This window comes from Castor canadensis, chromosome 4 (genome assembly GCF_047511655.1).
Source record: "Castor canadensis chromosome 4, mCasCan1.hap1v2, whole genome shotgun sequence".
Classification (NCBI taxonomy): Eukaryota; Metazoa; Chordata; class Mammalia; order Rodentia; family Castoridae; genus Castor; species Castor canadensis.
The window spans coordinates 165955395-165970072 of record NC_133389.1 but is presented as its reverse complement, the minus strand read 5'-3'; the positions used below and the strand labels follow the sequence as shown (position 1 = coordinate 165970072).

Below are 14678 nucleotides of genomic sequence, written 5' to 3'. Positions count from 1 at the left end.
GTCTGGCATGTCTAGCAAGGGGGTTAGGCTTCACTCTGTGGGCGATGAGAGATGTTGGAGAATGGGAAGCAGAGGACAGAGAGAGAGGAAGAGCAGAGAGTGCTTGTATATACCAGGCCCGCTCCAGGTCCAGGTCCTTAGCTCCCAAATCCTATCACGCAGCAAACCTGCAAGTAAGCATCCAGACCTTCACTGACAGGCTCCAAGTGATTAAGTGGTTGATGCAAGCTGACTGGGCCATTAAGGTGGGGAGCATCTTTCTGAATGATGTGTGTGCTAGGTATGGAGGTAGGTGGGAGGGCACATTTCACCTCTGTCTCCTCTTCGGAACCACCTTCCTGGTATCCAGCCCCATGTGCCGGCTCCCTCATTTGCCCCAGCCCTAGTCTCTGCCTCCCCAAGGGTTGTCACAGAGTCTGTGGCTAAACCCCTAATACATCCTGAACTTGCTATCTTGGCTGCCTCTTCTTCTCACCTACCTCTGGGTGCACGTGACCTTCGGTTTCCCAACTCTTACTTAAGGAATGGAGAGTCCCTCTCCCCTGAGACCCCTGTTTGTCTCCAAACTGCCTGTGTTCAGGGTGGGCACGGTGCTTCTTCCTCCTGCCATTGCATTGATTTTTCTTCCATGTTGGTTGGTCATTGCTGCTCTGGGTAATGTATTTTAATAAATTGTTATTTGCTTGACATGGACCCAAAGGACTTTTTATCATGCAGGGCCCCAGCCTGAAAACCTTAATAAATCATTCACTATTCCAAACAGATCTGCTGGTTGCTTAGAGAGGGGTCTCTCCTCTTGGAGCCCTCGCCATGATAGGGGCTTCTTTCTCAGAAAGGCTGGCACCTTTTATTCTTCATGGCTGAGCCATTGGTCCCCAGCCCTGGACTCTCAGTGGAAGTCTCTGGGGACCAGGTCCTGGATTCTATGTTTTTAATAATTCTGGGGGAAGGTTCTTAACATCAGAATTAGAAAACACTACCCTTAGACCCTGTACCCTTGGCATCCCCCACTATTTCTTCTGCTCTTTTTCAATATATCATCAGATGGATACGCCTTCCTTGACCAGGATACAGGAGGTGCTACACACCTCCACAGAGTGTATTGCTGGGGTGGGGGTGGGGGATGTCAGGAAGTAGGTCCACATTCAAGTCATCTGGGATGTCCCTCGCATCCTTCCAAAAGCATGACTTGCACATCTGGATCCCTGCCTCAGTGGAAAAAGGGTCCTGTGTTGCATGCAACCAAGTTGAGTATCAAGGGCAGAGTTGGGGGCTCCCAGCAGCTGTTGGGAACAACAGGAAGGCACATTCAGACAAGGCAAGTGGAGCCTTGAGAAATGGGCCAGTGATGGCCTGTGTCACAGGATGTCCAGGCTGGCCCAGGCTGGGGGTTGGGGGCTCTCTGCCTTGGGTTGCCTGCAACCTGTGTTTCTGCTGTGGTTAATTCCTCTACTACAATGTCACCCATGACCCCCGCCCAGTCAGACCTTCTTTCTATCCCACACCTCTCCCTCTGAACCACAAATTCCTTTCCATCTCAGGTGCCTTTACTTGAACTGGCCCATCCCATGGAGGCTGCTGGGACTTGGACAGATGGCTCTGATGGCTTAAGAGCCTTAAAGCCAGTCCCTTATAAGCCCCTCTCCTCACTTTATTTCTCTCCTTGTCCTCATTCCATCTGCCTCTCTCTTTTGCTCTCCTGCCTTGATAGATTGAAACCAACATTGTGTTCCGGCTTCTTGTGGTCCCAGTAAATAGCTCTTAATGTGGCCATGATGCTAAGGCAGAACGGAGTGAGGAGCGTGTCTGCTGAGGTGGGAGCTGGGGCACTGACCTTGCTCTCTGCAAGAGGAGGAGGGGTACAAGTCACATTCCCATGCTGGGTGGTCAGCAGAGCTGTCCTGGGGGCTGGGCAGACCCAAGTGCCCTTGATCCTGCCCTTGATACAAGGGGAGGACAACTCAACAATGGTGTGGATTGGCCTGGAGCTCATGGCCCTTGTGGCTGGCACTGAGCAGTCAGGAGCAAATTGACCCCTTCTTTGAGGACAGCAAGAGACATTTTCATTTGCATTCAGCAAACAAGACTTAATTAAATAATTTACACCTCTTCGATTTTCTTAGTAAGCCTAGTGGCTTGGAGGTACTGTTTCTGATGTGGCTGCAAACAGTAGCCCACGTGGGGATACATTACATGGTAGAACAAGTTTAATATTGACAGTTTTTGAAATCGATGGCAAGTGAGGCCTGGCCAGAAAGGGCAAGGAAGGGCCAGGATATTGAGTATTAGGTAGAAGCAATGTGAATTCTTCCTCCTGCCGTGGGGACTACTTTCTAAGCTCTTCTGATGAAAACTCTTATGAATCAGTAGGCAGATGCTGGAGTGGCCTCAGATTGGGTTTGTGCCGAGTGGCTCTCAAGGTCTGTGTGTTTAAGTGGGAGTGGGGAAGCCACTAGGCACACAGTCTGTGCTCTGCACAGGATGGAGAGCAGCACTGGCCCAGGAACATCCCAATCAACACACACACACACACACACACACACACACACACAGAGAGAGAGAGAGAGAGACAGGTCCTGCAGCCTTCCTGGCCCAGAAGGAAGCAAAGCCAGCATTTCCTTACTGGTCTGATGTGCCCATCCTCTAGGGGACTGTACCCGTACTAAGTAACAACCTCCTGTCATTAGTACTTTCCCCCTCTGGAAACAGCCTGCCGAGTCCTTTTCTTTTTGGTGTAGCAAGTTCTTGGAGAGACAGGAACAAAAGGCAGCCTCTTTCTCCCTGCAGCTTGGACCCCTTTGGTGATGATGACAGGGGAGTTGGAGAGGCAGCCATGCCTGGACACAGGGCAGCTTGGGAAAGATTTGGCACACATCTCAGCCCAAGCTCCTTTCCAGTTCAGTCCAGCCCCCAGCCCTGGTAGCCCTGGGCTGTCATGACAACACTCTGGCCCTGTGTCACTTGGGCTGGCTGCTGGCTGAGATTCCAAAGCCTCAGAGAAAACTGAGGGCAGAGATGTGGCTTTACAGAGTTCAGGGAATGGGCAGAGCATCCAACCCCTAGGGTGTATGTGTGTAGAGGGGGACTCATGGCCTGGGAAGGCATCTGAATGCAAACTCTTGGGTGACTTGGCTGGCCTGTGGGGTGTGTGTGTGTGTGTGTGTGTGTGTGTGTGTGTGTGTGTGTGTTGATTGGGATGTTCCTGTTTTGTGGTTGTCTGATCACTTGTTTTTCCATGGGCTTCTGTATGAGGGTTTATTTTTAGAGGCTTTCACTTCTGGCCTGGGGCTGATCCTTAGGCATGGTAAGAATATTTGTATTTTTTGAAATGTTTGTGGCTTTAAATTTAAATATTTATTTTGGGATATTCCTGCCTTTTGTGTGTTTATTCTTCTGTGTGTGTGTGTGTGTGTGTGTGTGTGAGAGAGAGAGAGAGAGAGAGAGAGAGAGAGAGAGAGAGAGATGACAAGAGTAGCATAAAACATAGTTTGTGGTCTTTAAAGTAAATTAGTTTGATTTAAGGCCTTGCTTTAACGGGTACTGTGTATTTGCAAATCAATCCTTTTGCCTCTCCGAGCCTCTGTTTCTCCATCTTTAGGCAGAATCCTACCTGAGTCATGGACGAGAAATAACGCACGTGCGAAGTGCCCAGCAATGTGATTGGCACATGGAGCTGCCAATCACCAGTAGCCCTCTGGCTGCTGCTGGTGCTCGCACGCGCGCATGCCCACACCCAGGCTTTTCGGCCATATTTCTCAGTGCTGTGTGGGCCGCCAGGGAATGCACGTCTGGGTGTTTCTTATTTGGCTGATTTCTGGGTGGTGTGTCTGTGTCTCTGGTTGTCTTGGTGTCTGGTTGTGTGTGTAACTGTGGGTGTCCCGGCTGGAGTTGGTGCAGTCTTTGGGAGGGGGCTTTTCTCCCTGCCAACTGGGGCCCTGGATTGGAGAGAGGGGAGAGGTGTGTGTGCCTGCGTGTGCGTGGGGGTGGGGGGCTGGAGGCTGGGGCTGCTGACTGTACAGGGTGTGAAATCACTGAGCTGCTCTGGGCGGGGAAGTCCTGAGTCAGCCCTCTGGCGCGGAGCCACTCAACACTCACTTTTTCCTTTCAGAGAAAGTGTTGCTCTTTGGGGTCTCCAGAGCTGTCTGCAGACAAAGACAGCTCTCCCTGAGGAAGACCTCTGCTTTTGTGTTCTCCGTCCCTGAGATGCTTCCCCTCTGCCGTGCACCTTGGACCTCCTGCCTCAGTACCCCACATGGTCCTCGCTTCTGCCCCCTCCTCACGGAGGCAGTTCTGCATAGGGCACCCCCTTTCACCCTCCCAGACTCCCAGGCAATCTTGTGGGACAGCTGTCCTCAGGAGGCCTGGCTCTCTATGCTTACACCTCCATGTGTGGTCAAGGCAATGCTTACCTCTCCCGACCTCTGTCTCTAACCCAGAGCAGGAATTGTAGGAATGGAAGCAGGGGCAAGCATTCTGAAATGGGGTGGAGGAGGGGTTGATTGTGTTTTGGATATCACCCTCCAGTAGTTAATGGTATTCATAATGACAGTGGTATGACTCCTAGCTGTTGATGTCAGTGAGACCACTGGCACTGGTCTCAGCGCATGACATGTGACAGCTCATTTCTATTTGAAACACTGTGTGCTCCCTGAGTATTTCATTTGGTTCAACCTGATTTTGTTATCCCCACTTCACAGATGAGAACACTGAGGCCCAAGGACTAATTCATGCCTCTGTGGCCAGGAAACTGGTGAAATGCTAGTGCTTGCTGGGCTTGGGACAAGGGCAATTTGCTTGATCCTCTGCATTGCTGCCTATCCCTGAAGCTGGGTGTTGTTGAGGGCTCTGCCCCACAGCCTGGGTGGGGGTCTTTTGTCCTTCCCCTTGCCCTTTTGGGTGGTGAGACAAGGTTTGGGACCTGGAGAATGGGAATTGGTAGCTCTTTTCCTGGGAGAATTCCCACTGATGCCTGCTCTCTTCCTTGCTCTATCCTTGCAGAAGTGGTGGGACACACTCAGGGGCCACTGGACGGGAGCCTGTATGCCAAAGTGAAGAAGAAGGATTCCTTGAATGGTAGTACTGGGACAGTCAGTGCTGCACGTCCTGTTCTGTCGGCCACCCCCAACCACGTGGAGCATACGCTATCTGTGAGCAGTGACTCGGGCAACTCCACAGCCTCCACCAAGACAGACAAAACTGATGAACCAGTCCCAGGGGCTGCTGGTGCTCCTGCTGCCCTGAGTCCCCAGGAGAAGCAGGAGCTGGACCGCCTGCTTAGTGGCTTTGGCTTAGAGCGAGAGAAGCAAGGCACCATGTATCATGCACAGCACCTCAGGTCCCGCCCAGCAGGAGGCCCAGCTGTGTCTTCCTTGGGCCGCCACATTGTCCCAGCTCAGGTTCATGTCAACGGTGGGGCCTTAGCATCTGAGCGGGAGACAGACATCCTGGATGATGAGCTGCCCAACCAGGATGGGCACAGTGGGGGCAGCATGGGCACACTGTCATCCCTGGATGGGGTCACCAACATTAGTGAAGGGGGCTACCCAGAGACTCTGTCCCCATTAACCAATGGTCTGGACAAACCATATCCCATAGAACCTCTGGTCAATGGTGGGGGCTACACTTACGAGTCTGCCAGTCGGGCAGCTCCTGCCCATGCCAGCCACACAGCCCCAGTGCGGCCTTCCTACTCTGCACAGGAGGGTTTAGCTGGCTACCAGCACGAGGGGCCCCACCCGTCCTGGTCACAACCAGTGACCACTTCCCACTATGGCCATGACCCCAGTGGCATGTTCCGCTCTCAGTCCTTTCCGGATGCTGAGCCCCAGCTGCCCCCTGCTCCAGCCCGTGGGGGTAGCAGCAGGGAGGCTGTGCAGAGGGGCCTGAATTCGTGGCAGCAGCAGCAGCAGCAGCAGCTTCTGCCACCTCCTCGGCAGCAGGAGAGAGCCCTGCTAGAGAGTCACAGCAGCAGCAGGCCCAGCCCCCAGCTACTGGCAGATCCCCCCATCCCTGCTCTCCCTGAGTTCCCAAGGGCAGCCTCCCAGCAGGAGATCGAGCAGTCTATTGAAGCCCTCAATATGCTGATGCTGGACCTGGAGCCCACCTCAGCTGCTGCCCCCTTGCACAAGTCCCAGAGTGTCCCTGGGGCCTGGCCAGGGGCTTCCCCACTCTCCTCACAGCCCCTCTCTGGCTCTTCCCGCCAGTCCCATCCACTGACCCAGTCCAGATCTGGCTACATTCCCAGTGGGCGTTCCATGGGAACCCCTGAGCCAGTTGCTCCTGGCAGGTCTTACTCACCTTATGATTATCAGCCATGTTCAGCTGGGCCCAACCAGAGTTTCCGTCCAAAGAGCCCAGCCACCTCCTCCTCCTCATCTGCCTTCCTTCCAGCCACCCATGGCCCTCCAGGGCCTCAGCAGCCCCCTGCCTCTCTCCCTGGCCTCACTGCTCAGCCTCAGCCACCACCAAAGGATGTGACTTCAGACCCGTCCCGAACTCCAGAGGAGGAGCCATTGAACCTGGAAGGGCTGGTGGCCCATCGGGTTGCAGGTAAGAGTCTTGGGAACCATGAGAGCTGGCATCCTCTCCTTACCCCTACCCCTTTCTTCTTTTGACTCAGTGATCCTGCAGTGTGTGTGTGTTGGGGTGGGGGTCAGCATTGTGTGCAGGCACAGAGGTGAGCCCTCAGTAGCGCTATTCTAGCCTGGGGAAGAGGTCTCAGGAGTGCATGCCCAGCGGTCCCTTACTGAATTCATTATCTATCTTAGAGCCAAGCCAGGCACTGAGATTCAAAAATCAATATCTCTCAGTTCCTGCCCTCAGAGAGTTTACAATCTAGTTAGGGGACAGGTTAGATCTGTTAGATCATTCTAACAGAATGCAATGTGTGCTATGACAGAAGTGAGACCAAGACCCCAGAGCCTAGAAAGCAAAGCTTACGACCTAAGGCAATCAGAGAAAGCTTCCTGGAGGTGGTGACTTTGGGTGGGGCTAGAGTACAGACTTTCTAAGCGACTGCATGCCATGCTCACTGTCCTCAGACTTCAGGTCCTTGCAGCAAGTGAAGAGAAGGCTGGGGAGAGCCTTCCATGGAACTGGGTTCCCTCTTAGACCTTCCCAGAAGTCACAGTGAGACCTGAGAGGGTATCCTGGAGCCTTTTGGATCTGTCTAGTGTTCACCCTGGGAGGGCCTTTCAGGATTTTGTCTTTGTTGGGAGGCCAGGGTCACTCTTGTTGGTCACATGACCTATTAGTCCTTGTGTGGACCAGCTGTGCATGGGAAACTAAGCTCCTTTTCTTACCTGAGAAACCCAGAAAGACAGGTGGAGACAGAGGAGAGTGGGGGACAGCCAGAAAAACCTATCGAGGAGAAAAAGGCAAAACAGCAGTTGAAAGGAACTATCCTGGGGCTTTCTTCTCTTCCCATTGGTCTCACTCTGAATATTGCATGGGGCAGCCAAACTGGGTGGGAGGTCCTCTTGGTTTATTTCATTGTGAGGTGAAGCCCAGGAAGGGGAGACCCAGAGACTGAGCATATGGTGGACATTGTGCCCCACCCCTCAGCTGACAGGGTGATGGGAGCTTGGCAGAAGAAGATGCTGGTCAGCTGGCTCTGCCCTCCACCCTTTTCCTAAATTTAGGGGAAGCTGAGTCACCATGCCAGCTGCAGGGAGGGAGGGAGGTGCCCTCTCTGGGGATGGACCACAGGTTTGGGGAAGCAGTTGAGTCAGGGAAGGCCAGCTGGCTCTGGGGTTTGGCCCGAGACTGGGGGGTGTGGTCATGAGCATCGTGCTCCTGCATTTCCAAGTGGGGAACCCCCAGTTCCACTTGGTAGCTTGCAGTAGTGGAATCACTGACACCATGGAAGGTGGCAGTCAGGGCCTTGCCTCCTGGATTGCTTTACCTGAGCATTAAGACAGGAGGAACAGATCTGGAACTCTAGGGGTGAAGTGCTCCATGGGGTGGTCCAGATGGGGTTTTGACTTCTACCTCCCCCCACATATGGGCCTCTGATGTAAGGACACCTCCCTGGCTGCTTTGTCAGCGGAAGCCCTTTTCCTCTTGGTTTTATTGAGGGGAGAGGAAAGGGACCACCCAACTTCCCTCCCAGTGTTTACAGAGTTGAGGCTGGGTGCTGAAGAACAGGCATACTCTAGGCCTAATTATGAGCAGGATCCTGGGGACTTACTGGAAGTCGGGGCAGAATTCATCTTCCCCTTACCAGAACCCTGCCTTTTACTCTCTTAAGGCTTACTCAAGAGGAAGCCATACGCTAATGGTCCTGAGGACAGCCATTTTTAGTGGCTGTCCCTTCAGCCTCTTCTCTCCTCCCAGCTTCTGAGATCTTCACAGTAAACTTCCTGGTTCTGTAGGCTCTCAGGTTTTGGCTGCCGTGAAGTCATGGGAGAGAAGGAAATTTTTGGCACAGTACCCCCAAACCCTGTTACCATCTCTATCAACTGTGGGAGGCTCAGGCAGGAGAAGGGATGAGATGTATAGAGAGCACAGCTATAGCTGATGCCCAGGGCTATGAAGTTTCCTCTTTGGTCCATGCCCTGCCATGAACAGAATTTCTTATGTCTGTGGGTTCTGACTGCACAATTTCATTAGGACCCCTTCAGGGGGTCTGCAGTGTTTATGTAGGCAAAGGCATATGGGCAGAAGCACTGTGTAGAACATTCTGGAAGCAAGGAAGGAAAGACTTCAAGCACTGCCTCTCTCTGCTCATTCTACATTCTGCTGAAAGAAGCAGAAACATGAGCGTCCATACGAGTAACCTGGAAAGCCCAGGTTTGAGGGGAAGCCTCAGGTGGCCATGAATGTGACTGGCTTCTCCTGGCTTTTACCCCTTAGGTCTTCTTTTTCCTCCTTGGTTGGCCTCCATTCTTCATTACTTTGTCTCTGGTTCATTCCACTTTGAACCAGGCATCCATCATGTCCTATTTCAGTTTATATCTCAGAACACAGAAAGAATTTTCTTAATTTGCAAAAGAGTAGGTACTAGAAACCTATAGTGTATATCACGGTTAGGAATGGGGCAAAATAAGGATGTCTAGTATCACCACTGTCATCTAACATTGTCTTCGATGTTCCAGCCAGTACAATGAGAAGAGAAAGAAATAAGAGGCCGAGTTGGGGAGCACCCCCTGCCCAAATGTCTTATGTTCCTGATTGTACGATTAGATTGATATTGGATGCCTGTACATGTGGAGGTTTCAGTGCATGTTGGAAGTGAGATGTTGATCTTAAGGAGTATAGGGTTTAGGAGTGGAGGAAGAATGAATTTTCAGATGAAGTCTTGGGCTGGGGAGGTAGCTCAGTGGTAAGAGTGCTTGCTTAGCATGCGTAAGGCTCTGGGTTTCATCCCTGGCACCACAAACAAACAAACAAACAAAGCAAAATCACCACCAACAGAAAAGATAAAGCTATTTATGATAACAGGGGTGAAGAATGTTCCACAAGAGAAGTAGAGAGGTCACTGTTGGCTAGAGGTTAGGGGGTGTTGGGTAGGGTATGGGTTGAAACCAAGCCTAGGTTTTGAAAGTGGGTGAGGTCCCTGTTCACAGCAGGGCCATCATGAGGACAGGAAAGCATGGGACATGTTTGCAGAGCAATGAGTGGATGGAGCAGGAAAGAGAGAGAGAGAGAGAGAGAGAGAGAGAGAGAGAGAGAGACATGACTTAGGAAGGGCCACCAGGGGCCATCTCGGATGGTCTTAAGTAACAGTCTGAGTTTTACCTTGCAGCAATGGAGGAAGCCATTAGGTGGTTTAGTCAGGAGAGTGTGTCATGGTCAGGGCTGTGGTTTTGGAAGATGTGCCTGGTGGGTCTGGGCAGGAAGGATGCAGCATGGGAGTGACTTCCAGGAGATGCTAGGAGCTTATTAGATAGCCTTGGTGATGGGGCTCTGAATTAGGGTGTTGACCATGCATGTGGAAAAGATGAGAGGATGCCACGAATACTGTGGGGAATCCACTGGGTCAGGGAGAGGGAGACATGGAAGATGATCCCAGGTTCTGTGAATAGGAGAATGGGGAGTCCCATTAACACTTAGCCCAGTGGGTGAGGAGGAGAAGGAGCTGTGACACAAGATGACTTCACAGTTTCCATAGAGTCTGAGGCGACAAGGGAACCTCCTGTTAGGGGTGTGTTGAATTGGAGCTTGAAAGAGTGGGAAGAACTATGGATTTTGAAATCTTTCTCACAGGGTGGAGGTTAAATTCTGACCATGGGCGAAATCTCTGTGTCAGAAGGCATGGAGAGAGAATTTAGGAGGTAATGGCCCTGAGAGGAAAAGTGGAGACCAGAAGGGATGTGTGAATGAATGTTCAGGGTGGTGACAGTGACTAGGATAGTGTGTCATCAAAAGTCAAGGGATTGAAGGGTTTCAAGGAGGAGGGGTGGGGGTTGACAGTGTCACTCTGGGGAGATCATAAAGAGAGAAATCCATTGGCCTGGCCAATTAGGTGGCCCAGGGATTTTCAAAGGCATATTTTCAGAGTGCTGGTGACAGAAACCAGACTGTGAGGGATTGAAGAGTGAGTGGAAAGGGAGTGAAGACAGCTTGCCAAGTACTCTTTGGAGTGGTTCTATGATAAAAGGGGAGAGAATTGTAGTTAAAGAGGGGAGCAAGAGACTGGCAACTGTTTGTAAAGTCATGAGAATGTTTGTAGGTGGAGGACACATAGAGGGGGAGGTTGAAGATGGAAGAGGAAGGAAAAGATAGACAAGGAAGAAAAAAATTGATGGAGTGAAGCCTTGCCTCTAGGTAAAAGGGGATAGCTGTGTAAATCAGGCTCAACCAGGAGTTGAGCTACTCTTCCATGAAGGTATAAAGGATGGATAAAGATAGAGGGAAATACTGATGTCAAGCTTTTGGAGCTTGAATGGAGAACCTGCTTTTTTACATTTCATGCTGTATATGGGGTCGAGTTCAAGGCAGGCTGTGCTACTTGCCTGTCTAGGCAAACAATAGATAACCTTTGCTCTCATGGCAGAGTTGGGCACTAGATAAATAGGCAAATAGACATATAATTTTTTAGATGACTGATAAGTGCCATAGTGATAAAGCAGTGAAGTGCCAGTGAGGGGGTTGAGAGTGATTGGGTGTTGCACTTTACACAGGATTGTCAGGGAGGATTTTCTTGGGCAGTGAAAGAATATACCATACAGAGCAGTAAGTGCAATGGCTCTGAGGCAGGAGCATGCCTGGTGTGGCTAGAGCGGTGATCAACATTAGGTCAGAGAGGTAATGGGAGTGAGGCCAGCTTACACTCAGTCTTACAGGTGATCCTAAGGACTTTGGGTTTTGCTCTGCGTGGTATGGGAAGCCTCTGAAAGGATTTAGTCCAAAGAGTGACATCATTTGGCTTGTTCTAAAAGGATCAGTGTGGCCAGGATGGAAGGAGGGAGATGAGTTAGGAGGTTGTTGCTATTGATCAGGGTGGAGGCCGAGGAGATGGGAGGAAGATTGTAGACATATTTTGGAGGTGCAGCCAAGATTTATAGGCTGATTAGACATGGACTGTGAGAGAAAAAGGGAAGGCAAAGACAAAGGCTGGTCCTTGGCATTATTGAGATGGTCATAACTGGGAGGAGTTGTCTGAGAGGGTGGAGGGCAATTTGGGACACATTGGGTTTGAGGTGCCTGTGGATCATCTAAGGAATCTAAGAGGGAGAGGCTGGAGTTTGGGGAGGTCGTAACTGAATGCAGGTGCAAGCCAGGTACAGCACAGCATGATTGAATCCAGGGGGAGTATAGGCAAAGGACATGCCACAGACTGCGTCCAAGGGTCTCCCACATTTCAAGAGGGGAAACCAGTGGGAGCAGGTGGCTCAGGCCTGCAATCCTAGCTACTTGGGAGGCTGAGAACGGGAGGACTGGGTTCAATGCTTCCCCATCTCCAAAATAACCAGAGCAAAACAGACTGGAGTTGTGGCTCAAGGTACTGGAGTGCCTGCTTTGTAAGCTCAAAGCCCTGAGTTCAAACCCCAGATCCACCAAAAAAATAAATAAATAAAAGGGGAACAGGAGCCAGGACAGAGGGGTAAAGGGGGATACTGGCTGCCTAGGAGTCAGGACAACTTGGCTGGTCCTTCTAGTGCAACCACATGGGTTCTTTTCAAGGCCTTTTCTGGTGCTGCCCAGCAGCTTGGGTGGAAAAAGAAAGGCTCCAAGGAAGAGGTTCACTGGGGTGGGTGAAACTGAAGAACATGGGGCTAAGTGATGATAGGGAGGGTGACCCTTGGGCTTTGGCCAATAGGGTCACCCTGGATTTAGAAGAGGCAGGTGACATGAGAGAAAGGGAGGTCCTAGGGGGCCAGACTGAGTGTAAGGAGCAGGGAAGGAGGGATAAAAAGACTGAAGTCTCCTGGTCCCAGGCTGCCACCTTCTTCTTCCACTTGGGTTAGAAACAAGGGGACACATTGCCCTAGTGCCAACAGGAGGGCCACCTGCCCTTTGTTGGAGCAAACCCTTAGAACTCTCCTCTGTTCTAGTCCAGCTCCCCTCCCACCTCCCTCCAGTGTGTAGCCAGACCCAGAGTAGAACACCAACTAATCTTAATTTTCTCTTTGTTTTTGTTTTGTTTTGTCTTGTTTAATGCCTTGTCCTCTGTATTCTTCATGTGCCCATGTCCATCTGTCCCCTGTGCCGTTCATTGGTGGGGTGCTTTCCTTGCCTGGTGTCTCCTCTTCTGCCGGCTCCCCTGGGGCATGGGTGGGCAGCCTACAATGCCAAACTGCAGGGCCTGGCGCAGAGTGGCAGCTTCTGGCCCCCTCCTCTCCACCAGCTCCAAGCTGCCTCCCTCTCTGGTTGGTTCCTCTCTTTCCCCCTCTCTCTTTGTAGCCCTTAGCCCTTGTTTACCTCCCAGTTTCTCTCACCCTCTCCTTCCTGTGCTGCTCCTTCCAAGCCTTCCTCCTTCTTCCATCTCTCCTCTTTTCTGTTTCCTCCTATTTTCCCATCTCTTTTCTTCTTCTGTCCTTTCCATCTCTTTCTCAGTTTCTTTCCTCTCCCCACTTTGCTTATTGCCCTCCCTTTACCCACTCTGCCTCCGCCCTCTCTCCACACCTCTCTCCCTCTCTGCATGAGCCAAGGCTCCACCCCTGCATGGATGCAGGCCCCATGTTGTCAGCTTGGCCTTGCCTGCGGGGAACAGGGTCTGAAGTAACTAGAGATGAACTTTCAGGGTCCCCCATGGGGATATGGGCCTTTGCAGTGAGGTGCTCAACGAGGGCTCCTCACAGTCCCCAGGCAGATGGTTTGGGCTGCATGGCCAGGTCTCAGAAGGAGCCATGTTGTGCCTTGCCTGGAGCTACCAGGCACATGACAAGGAGTGGAAGTCCAGCTCCTGGTGCTTTGTCTACTCCTAAGCATGGCATATGATGGGGACACAGTACCCCTCTGACCCACTCTGATCCTAGGACCCCTGGCCAAGAGTCAGAAGCCTGGGTTGTGGTCCTGGCCCTGCCTGTACCTGCGCTGTAACCTTGGCGAGTGTCTAAACTCTTTACGGCTGATTTTCCCCTACTTGAAAAGTGGAGCGATGCCAACCCCCCTTTCATATTTTGCCTAGTGTCTTGGCATGTCCTGGTTGTAGTGGCTGTGCACTGGGGTCCTGTTACTTCATTTAAGGGTGATGTCATCCACTGATGTCTACCCCTGACTCTTGCACATATGGGACCCTAGCATCTTAGACCAGGGAGAAAATCACCCTGTCCTTTCCCTGCATCTCCAAGCCTGGAGACCACTGTCAGGAAGGAGACAGTGCACTCAGGTTGATCACTTTCAAGGTCTTGAACAGCTTCAGGAAAAAGCTGAGGGGTGGTGGGAACTGTGGACCCCCAGTGGCAGTACCTTGTGCCCTCTGGGCTTTTTTTTTGTCCCATCCATGGATAACCAGGAGATGGCTCAGGCAGACTGTCCTCCTTCTCCTCTACTCTCCTTTTGCACTTATCTTGGCCCCGTGGTGGGGAGTGTAGTGTTCATTGGGGCCTGGAGTTTGGGCAGGGTGTGGGGTTAGGGGCCTGTCCCAAGGGGAGCTGGCATGGCTTGCCCTGGGGCTGCTAGTGTGATCGCCATGTGGCTTTCTGGTGCCCTGGCCCAGCAGGTGGCCTTCTTCCTGGATCCCCTCACTTCTGGAGCCCGGGCATGCAGTTGGACACCCAGCCCTGCCACCTGGAGCTGAGCAATCCAGTCTTTTGGAAATCAGAAGACTGGAAAGAAGAGCTGGGTCTGTGGGGGTTTTGCGGCCACTATGAGGGTCATGGTGGGGGGCTGTGATGGAATCAGGGTATTTGTCCACGTGACTCAGGGGCAGGGTGGTGGTGCTTTGCCAAAGTGCATGTAGTGATGTATGTCAGGGCTTTGCTCCCAGAATTACAGGGTATGTACATAATTGAGGGATGGTGTGTTTGTATGTGTGTGGTGGATGATGATGTGTGTGTGGTGTGAGTATAAGGTGTGTGTGAGAGTGGGTGGGGTGTGTGTGTGTGTGTGTGTGTGTGTTAGGTGGAGATCAGTTGTCTCATATCCAGCTCTATTAGGGAAGCCTTGGGCAGAGAGAGCTGTTCCCCTGGGCACAGTGCCATCCTGGTGGCACAGTGAGGGCTCCCTGGGCAAAGAGCTAGCTGTTCCTTAGGTCTAGGGCCTGTGTTGTGGTTCTTTGGTTAAAGTGACTA

General features: G+C 51.9%; 1 protein-coding gene across 13 annotated transcripts in view; it reads left to right on the top strand.

The window, feature by feature from the left end:
• Tns1 (tensin 1) overlaps window positions 1-14678 on the top strand; it is a 212877-nt gene that overhangs the window by 161841 nt on the left and 36358 nt on the right. For 9 of the 13 annotated variants that reach the window (XM_074071683.1, XM_074071684.1, XM_074071685.1 and 6 more), the window contains 3 exons: window positions 4999-6549; window positions 12726-12812; window positions 14105-14230. In XM_074071683.1, the coding sequence (XP_073927784.1) occupies window positions 4999-6549; window positions 12726-12812; window positions 14105-14230 (1764 nt within the window). The remainder of the gene's footprint in view (window positions 1-4998; window positions 6550-12725; window positions 12813-14104; window positions 14231-14678) is intronic. The other 4 variants (XM_074071696.1, XM_074071695.1, XM_074071688.1 and 1 more) reach the window with 1 other exon arrangement.